The sequence below is a fragment of the Corvus brachyrhynchos genome, unplaced genomic scaffold, assembly GCF_000691975.1.
Source record: "Corvus brachyrhynchos isolate BGI_N302 unplaced genomic scaffold, ASM69197v1 scaffold535, whole genome shotgun sequence".
Taxonomy (NCBI): Eukaryota; Metazoa; Chordata; class Aves; order Passeriformes; family Corvidae; genus Corvus; species Corvus brachyrhynchos.
In genome coordinates, this window is record NW_008237901.1 from 51,805 (window position 1) to 59,370 (window position 7,566).

The window sequence follows — 7,566 nt, forward strand, 5'->3', positions numbered from 1 at the left end:
GCCCCGGGCCGCGGCGGTGAAAGCGCCGAATCCTAACCACTAGACCACCAGGGAATTGCCCTAGGGCCTCTTTTTACCATTCCCAGGGTTTTTTTCCAGCAAACCGCCCCGAGTCTGCCTCTTTCCATCAGCCTCATGACACTGCTTCACTCGGGGCGCGGAAGGAATCAAAAATAGGAAAAATCACGGCGAATTCAAAAGTGATTTTAAAATCCCCCAAATAGTTCAAGGTAGTAAATGAATCAATCAAAAACAGGAAAGCAATAAAAAATTATAAAAAAAAGTTGAATGAAAATAGCGAAACTAATTTTAAAAATGGGATTTACCCTTGAGCTTGTCCTCCCTGGTGGTCTAGTGGTGAGGATCGGGTGCTTTCACCCCCATAGTCCGGTCTCGATTCCCGGTCAGGGAAAAGAAATTCTAAAAGGGTGTGAATTCTTCAAAAGTAACGATTTTTAACCTCGGGGTCCCCCAATGTCTCCCCTGTCCGCTGACCTCAATGTCGCCTGTCCGTGATTTCACGCGAAAGCTCCTTGGTTCGGAATCAGACAAAACCCACCGAGTTTGAGGGTATTTTGGGAGGGTTTTAAGCATTTGCCTGATTTTTTCCTTTATTTACGTTTTTCAGCACAACCTCCCAAACGCGGCTGGAATGAAAAGGGATAAGGGAACGGATTAAAAACCACAAGGGAATGAATTAAGAGCGATAAAGTAATGAGCTAAAACCAATAAGGGGATTGTTTGTAAAAGGACGAGGGTAGCTTTTCTCATAGGATTTAGGAATATTCAGGAGCAGCCGCAAAGGGAATTTGGGTTTCTGATATTCCAGAAAAGGTGGAAGCGCGTACATTAACGCCGTTTCTGTAGTGTAGTGGTTATCACGTTCGCCTCACACGCGAAAGGTCCCCGGTTCGAAACCGGGCAGAAACAGCAGCTTTTTGCGGGTTCTTTTCTCCGTATTTCCCCAGCTCTTACCAGGTGTTGGGTCGTTTTGTGGGGCACTATGGCAATTCCACGTGCTTTAGCTCAGGTTTGGCCAACTGGAGAACCAGCGCTGACCCCCGAAGGATGAGCGGAGACTCCTGGATTTTGGGGTGTCTGAAATAGTTTTAATCGGGGAATTCCTTCTGTGATCAAAGCTGGGGTGTTTTGGGGGCTCTTGGTCGTGTGCAGCCTCGGCAGGGAGGCCCAAGCGAGGGAGGAAAAAAAGAGCCAAGGGATGTGTACGACGCCGCCAGAAAAAGGGAAAATAAAGTGCAATAACCTTTGTTTTGTGAAATCCCGCAAAATTGACTCCCGGGAAGTGCCGTTCCCAGGTTTCTGTAGTGTAGTGGTGATCACGTTCGCCTAACACGCGAAAGGTCCCTGGTTCGAAACCAGGCAGAAACAACCTGTTTTGGGGCGTGAACTCCGTTTTCCACCCGCGAGCTAGCTGGGGTTTAATTTCGGAGTTATTTTGGGGGATTCTGTGTTGCCGGCGTGTGGTGGCGTGGCAGCTTTGTCCCTGGCTTCCTTTACATCAATAATTTCTTGCGTTTGCTTCCCAGAGGGGAAATTATTTTAAAAAGCCCCCCAAATTATCAGAGACGGATAATTCGCGTTTCTATCCCGCTGCTCCATCAAGCTCCCTCTTTCTGCATCCCCGGCCAAGATGGAGAGGAAAGGGTGGAAAAAACCTTTAGAATGCTCAAATCCAGCCATTCCTCGGTGTGGCACCTGCAGGCGTGATTCCGATGTGCTGAAAAACCAAGCAACGACTAGCCTCCCTTCCCCCCAAACAATTTTGGGTTCGTTCATCCCCAGGACAAGCTCCAAAAAAAACCCAAAACGAACCAACAGAGATTGTGTGGAGGAGGAGAGGGGAGGCGTTGCAGTCACGCGTTTCTGCTCCTGGATGGAGTTGTTTGTTCTTGGGACGTGACCTGGAATAGCAGCCAAAATTCCACGTTCAACATCCTCCTTCCTGGCCGTGTTTTGTCGGAGATCTTGGCTCCATATTTGCCATTATTCCAGAAATTCGGACGTTAGGAGGGCCGGGCAGGCGGAATGGCAGCGCTTTTCCTGCTGGATTTCATCCCCCTCACCCTTCTCTGCTGTTATTCCCATTCCTCTGGCAGATCCACCCTGATACCGCGTTATCCATAGTGCAGTATGCTCGGATTTGAGGGAAGAATCGGGGAACATCAGTAAAATGATCCAAACTCCTCGTGAAACACAGGACTGGGCTGATCCCTTCCCAGCAGCGTCACCCGCAGTTCCTCCTGGATTTGTGGAGCTGCTGGAATGTTCACAATCTGCTTTTTCACCCCCACGAAACGGGGGAGCCGCTGTATTCTGGGGTGTTTTCCCTCTGTGTGGAATGCACGGAGATGAATTCAACCACCGGGAAATTGGGGAAACTGCCCAGTTCTGGTGGAGTTTGGGACAGGGTGTCCAGGAGGGGGTGAAAAGGGCTTTTTTGGAGGCAATTTCTGCATTCCCGGTGACTGAGAAGCCACTGAGGAGGAGCCAGGTGGGAGGTGAGCCAAGGGTGGGCTGGGATGGGTTAAATCAGAAGGATTTTACTGTTTGGAGGGTAAGGAAAACCGGGGAGAAAACACACAGAAACCCAGTCTACACCGAATTCAACCCAAAAAATTTTGGCCAGGGTCTATTCTGGGACAAAGAAACAAACCAGCAGCTCCCTGGTGGTCTAGTGGTTAGGATTCGGCGCTCTCACCGCCGCGGCCCGGGTTCGATTCCCGGTCAGGGAATAGAGTTCTTTTGTCCCAAATTCCTTTTTTAAAAAAAATCTTTCCAGAATTTTACATGTCCTAACCTCCGAAATACACCTCTTCTCTTCTTTTTGTGCCTCTCCTTTCCCGCGGGGCGTCCCCTTCCACCTGCCCCAGCTCCGTCTTTTATTGAGCAATATATGAAAAAAATTGAAAAAGGCAACAATAATTTGTAAAAGTGAACAGTAATTTGGAAAAGGTAATAATAATTTGAATAAAAGGGATGAATAATTTTTAAAAAGGGGAATAATAATTGGAAAAGGAATAATAATAATTAATAATAATAATTTTAGAAAGGGAAAAAAAAGTTTTTAAAAGGGACCAACGCTTTGGTTTTTCCAATTTTTTCTTTTCTTTTTTTTTTTTAAGGGTTGAAAGGTTTTTAACTTCAGTGGAAGCAGCAGCCCGAGGGGCGGTGTCCTTTGCCCGCATTCCCCGGAAAATCCCGCATTTCCCGGTCTGCATCGTAGTTTATGTCAGCTGTTGGTGCTCTTTCCAATGAGCCCGGCTAGCTCAGTCGGTAGAGCATGAGACTCTTAATCTCAGGGTCGTGGGTTCGAGCCCCACGTTGGGCGGTAGGGTTTTCTTTTTCCCCCCTTTATGTACCCAAATCTGATGGGTTTTACCCTTTATTTAATTTTTAAACTATTATTCCTTTCCTTAACTATTTCTATTGTTTCAATTTTTATTCTTATTTCATTATTTGTTTTTTTAATTATTTTTACTATTGTTATTATTAATTATATAATTATTCCTTTTTAATCAATTATTCCGGTTTTTACTATTTTTATTCTTTTAAAATCGTCATTCCTTCTTGAAATTATCATTCCTTTTAAAAATTCCTATTACTTTAAAAATTATTATCCCTTTATTTTTTTCATCATCACCACCACCACCATCATCATCATTCCTTCTAGAATTATTATGTCGGGTTTTACTATTTTTATTCTGTGAGAATGATTGTTCCTTTCAGAAATCATTATTCCATTTTGAAATTATTTTTCCCTCAAACACTATTCCTTTTCAAATTATTATTTCTTTTTACTTTCATAATCATTATTATTCTATCTTTTTAATAATTAACCCTTATTAGTAGTTTAAAAGCCTCCACAAAGCAACTGACAAAAATACCACCAATCAAACTGAGGTAAACCCGAAAACTTGGAAATGAGGGTTTGTGCCCTAAAAAGGGGGGGTTGTGCCCTAAAAGTTGACTTTGTGCCCTTAAAAATCAGGGGCTGTGCCCTACAACCGAGGGGTTTTGCCGTAAAAATGGGGGTTGTGCCCGAAAAGGGGGGTTTGGAACTTAGAAATGAGGATTTGAGCCCCAAAAAGGAGGGCTTGGACTGACACCAGGAATTTCACGCTCGGGAAGGCCCCGGTACCGCCCGGGCAGCTGCTCAAACACCGGCATGGGGTTGGCACTAAAGGCCTTGGAAATAACCTGGAGCAGGGAGGAGGGGAATGAATCACATCCTATTACCCCTGTCATTAATTAAGGCCGTGACCACGCAGAGAAACCCGCCGGGCAGGGGATCCCTCGGCGCTCCGGGCCTGGGTTCCATCCCCGTTTCCCAAACCCGTGCGGTTTGTGCGTTCTTTGGCACGGTTCCAGTTTGGGATGCGGGGCACGAAGGGACTCCAGGAGCCGGGAATGGCCCCGCGCCGCCGTGCCCGCGTGTCCCGGGTGTTTGTCCAGGTGCGTTCTCCAGCATTGTTCCCAGGGGACGGCGTCTCCCGGGGGATCCGAGGTCGTTCAGGCCCCGAGGGCAGCGCGGGGATAAAGGGACCGCGAGGCCGCGGGCGCCGGGAGCGCGGAGGGAGCGGACAGCCGGGTAAGGGACCCGCTCCGGGGCTTTTAGGGGATTCTCGGGGTTGTCCTTGCGCGTGTCCGTCGGCATCATCCCAACATCTCTTCAAACCTCCCGGGGAACAGGGGTTTTTATGCCCGTTTTTATGGCCAACCTTATTTTTAATATATAAAAATTGTTGTATTAATGTTTTATTATACTTTTATTTAAAATATATAGATATACAAATATATTTTAATATGAATTATAAATAACAATACATAAAGATATAAATAAAATTTAATATATAGTATATCATTTATGTATATTAAAATGTATAGAAGACATATTAATGCTTTATAGAGTACAATATATAAACTAATAGATAAAATACATGTATAGCACATAAATATATCCTATATGATAACGTATATATATATTTAGCATTTCCACATAGGTTTGTATTCTATGCTTTTATATTTATATCTCTTAGTCTTATTTTTGTGTTTTATAAAATATAAACCAGTTTAATCTTTAGATAGTTAAACATTTTACTAAATCCACATCAAATTTATCTTCAGTGAAGAAATAGTGGAAAAGGGTGTTTCTTGGGCGCCCGGCTAGCTCAGTCGGTAGAGCATGAGACTCTTAATCTCAGGGTCGTGGGTTCGAGCCCCACGTTGGGCGGTAGAGCTCTTTTATCCCTTTATTCACTGAGATCTGATCTGGTTTTTCCTTTCATTTACCCAAATCCACCTGGTTTCGGTTCAATTGCCGGCACTGTGTCTCAGCACCTTTGGCAATAAAATGCCTTTTTTCCTCATTAAATTATTTTATTCCCGTGGGACACTCCTGCCCCGGAACCACAGCCACTAAAGTCTCCAAAATTTCCCATATTTCAGTTTTTAAGGATTATCTCATAACGCAAACCAAGCTTTTCTCGGCTCATTTTGCCCAAAAGGCACAAAACAAAAGCAGCTGGAGGGTTTTTGCCTGGTTGATTTTTTTCCCCCACCCCATCCCAGGGCTGAGCACCAAGAGAACTCATCCCAGCAATGAATTCCTGAGCCATTCTCATTCCAGGGAACTCCGGGCTGTGCTGGGAAGCGGATGGAAGTCAGGACCTGCCCCTGCCCCACGATGAAGCTGCTCCTGCTGGGGCTGAGCCTTGTCCTGTGCGTCGGAGTCGGTGAGCAGGGAATAAATTGGGTTTAATAACGGCAGCACCTCTCCAGCCCATCCCCAGTGTCATCCCAGCGTTCGAGGCAGGATTTTCCCCAGTTCTTCCCAAAGTTTATCCCATTTTTTCTCCTCTGCTGCAGCTGAGGCCCTTCGATGCCATGTCTGCAAGTACAAGATCCCCTTGGTTGGGTGCTTCCGGGGCGCCAACGTGACGACCTGCGAGCGCCGGGAGAAGTGTGCCCTCATCAAAAGCACCCTGGGTGCATTAGCTGGGGGTTTCCTTGGATTTCCCTATCCTTTCCTTGGCTTTCCCTATCCCTTCCTTTCCTTCAGGGAGATTCTCCCCGTCCCTGGAAAACCAAATTTCTCCTGTGGATGGGTGAGGATGTGGTGACCAAGCTGCTGGGAAAGGGCAGATGGGAGGGGTCAAGTTCATCCTCTCCATGGAGGTTGTCCTAAAAAAGTTTCAAAAACTCCTTTTTAGGCCAAGGGGAGAATCCCTTCCAAAGAAGCCAGGGGGCAGGGGTTGTCTCTGTGGGCACATACCCTGATTTTCTTTTTCTCTTAATTAAACCAAGCTGTGACTTCATTTGGGGAGTATATTTCAGAGCTTGGTTTCTCCTCAAAGCCCAAAGTCTGATTTTTATGGGGTTTGTGGTGTTCTCCTCTCCCCTGCAGGGAAGGTGACCCTTTATTACCAGCAAGGCTGCACCTCCACCCTGAACTGCGGCCGGGAGCGGGCGTCTGACGCCGAGTCCCGCCTGACCTCCCGCTACTCCTGCTGCGAGACCGACCTCTGCAATGAGGAGTGGGGCGAGGAGCCCACGGACTGACCCGCCGTGGGGCCAGGACTGGGATCCCGATGCGCTCCGGCGCTCCTCGAATGAATCCTGAATGCTCAGCACTCGCAATTAGGGACGGTGGGCCCCGCGAGGCTCCCGCTGTGCACCTTGATTTAGTCTCAGCTCTAAAATAAACCTTCAGGCTCGGCACTGGCAGCTGGATCTGGCTCGTGTCCTTGTTTCTCTGCCTCAGGCAGCCGCTCCTCTTTTCAGCTCTCCAGACTCAGCATTCCTGGTGGTCTGGGAGCAGCTGGTGGCCCCGAACACGATCCTGACATCCAAACCCCAAGGGCAAGCCAAGGAGCTTCCTCCTGGTCTCATCCTGATTTTTTTTCCTCCAGGGCAGGGCTGGGAAGTTCCTGGCTGGGAATTTTGGGAGAGGAGCATCAGGGAGCCGCTGGAAGTCAGGGGCAGTAAAGGATGTGTGTATCCAGTAGATATTCATTGATCTATAGATTTATAGGCAATAGATATTTATCTGACAGGGACTGCCTTTCTTTTTATTTTCTCCCTCTTCCTGTTGGTTTGGGTGTCCCAACCTCTTCTTACCTGACCAACACACCTGTGGCAGGTGGGAGATGCCCCACAGGAGATGTTCCTGCCCTTTTCCTCCCAAATATGAGCAGCGAGATTAACCATTTTTTGACCGTTTGGGAAGAGGGATGAAAAGCTTCGCTCCTTCTCCAGCTCCACTGAGCCTCTGGAAGGAGGGATGAGGTTCCTGGAGAGGGTTAAAGGGCTGCCGAGACCCCGGGGAGAAGGTCAGGGCTTGGGGACAGGTGGAGGGAGGTGCTGGAAACGCGATCCTGGCGCTGGGCAGGGAAAACAGCTTTGGCACGGAGGAGAGGAGCAGAGCTGGAGAGGCCAGGAAGGAGGAGGAGGAGAAGGAGGAGGAGGAGGAGGGAAAGACCTCGGTGGGTGCCCAGGATAGAAGCAATGGGGGAGGGGAAAGAATGGAAAGGGAGAGGGGAAGGGGGT

The 7,566-nt window shown here is 47.7% G+C and overlaps 1 protein-coding gene, 1 long non-coding RNA gene and 5 other non-coding genes across 7 annotated transcripts in view; 6 read left to right on the forward strand and 1 right to left on the reverse strand.

Moving 5' to 3' along the window:
• Positions 1-857: 857 nt before the first annotated feature.
• Positions 858-930, forward strand: TRNAV-CAC. The gene has a single exon. It is a non-coding gene; the product is annotated as a tRNA-Val (tRNA).
• A 386-nt stretch (positions 931-1,316) lies between these two features.
• Positions 1,317-1,389, forward strand: TRNAV-AAC. Its single transcript has one exon. It is a non-coding gene; the product is annotated as a tRNA-Val (tRNA).
• Positions 1,390-2,681: 1,292 nt separating this feature from the next.
• TRNAE-CUC lies at positions 2,682-2,753 on the forward strand. Its single transcript has one exon. It is a non-coding gene; the product is annotated as a tRNA-Glu (tRNA).
• A 523-nt stretch (positions 2,754-3,276) lies between these two features.
• Positions 3,277-3,349, forward strand: TRNAK-CUU. The gene has a single exon. It is a non-coding gene; the product is annotated as a tRNA-Lys (tRNA).
• Positions 3,350-5,178: 1,829 nt separating this feature from the next.
• TRNAK-CUU lies at positions 5,179-5,251 on the forward strand. Its single transcript has one exon. It is a non-coding gene; the product is annotated as a tRNA-Lys (tRNA).
• A 406-nt stretch (positions 5,252-5,657) lies between these two features.
• LOC103614647 (ly-6/neurotoxin-like protein 1) lies at positions 5,658-6,588 on the forward strand. The gene is made up of 3 exons (XM_008632601.2): positions 5,658-5,753; positions 5,887-6,006; positions 6,425-6,588. Exons 1-3 carry the CDS (start codon positions 5,675-5,677, stop codon positions 6,577-6,579), a joined length of 354 nt encoding a protein of 117 aa, XP_008630823.2. The 5' UTR covers positions 5,658-5,674; the 3' UTR covers positions 6,580-6,588.
• A 282-nt stretch (positions 6,589-6,870) lies between these two features.
• The window catches only part of LOC108446394, a 2,319-nt gene continuing 1,623 nt past the window's right edge, over positions 6,871-7,566 (reverse strand). Inside the window, exon 3 of the long non-coding RNA XR_001861563.1 lies at positions 6,871-6,951. This is a non-coding gene — a long non-coding RNA (uncharacterized LOC108446394). The remainder of the gene's footprint in view (positions 6,952-7,566) is intronic.

Coding starts and splice junctions, on each gene's coding strand:
- LOC103614647 (XM_008632601.2), top strand. CDS start 5,675: ATGGAAGTCAGGACCTGCCCCTGCCCCACGATGAAGCTGCTCCTGCTG. Junction 5,754..5,886: donor TGTCCTGTGCGTCGGAGTCG/GTGAGCAGGGAA, acceptor CCTCTGCTGCAG/CTGAGGCCCTTCGATGCCAT. Junction 6,007..6,424: donor CCTCATCAAAAGCACCCTGG/GTGCATTAGCTG, acceptor TCTCCCCTGCAG/GGAAGGTGACCCTTTATTAC.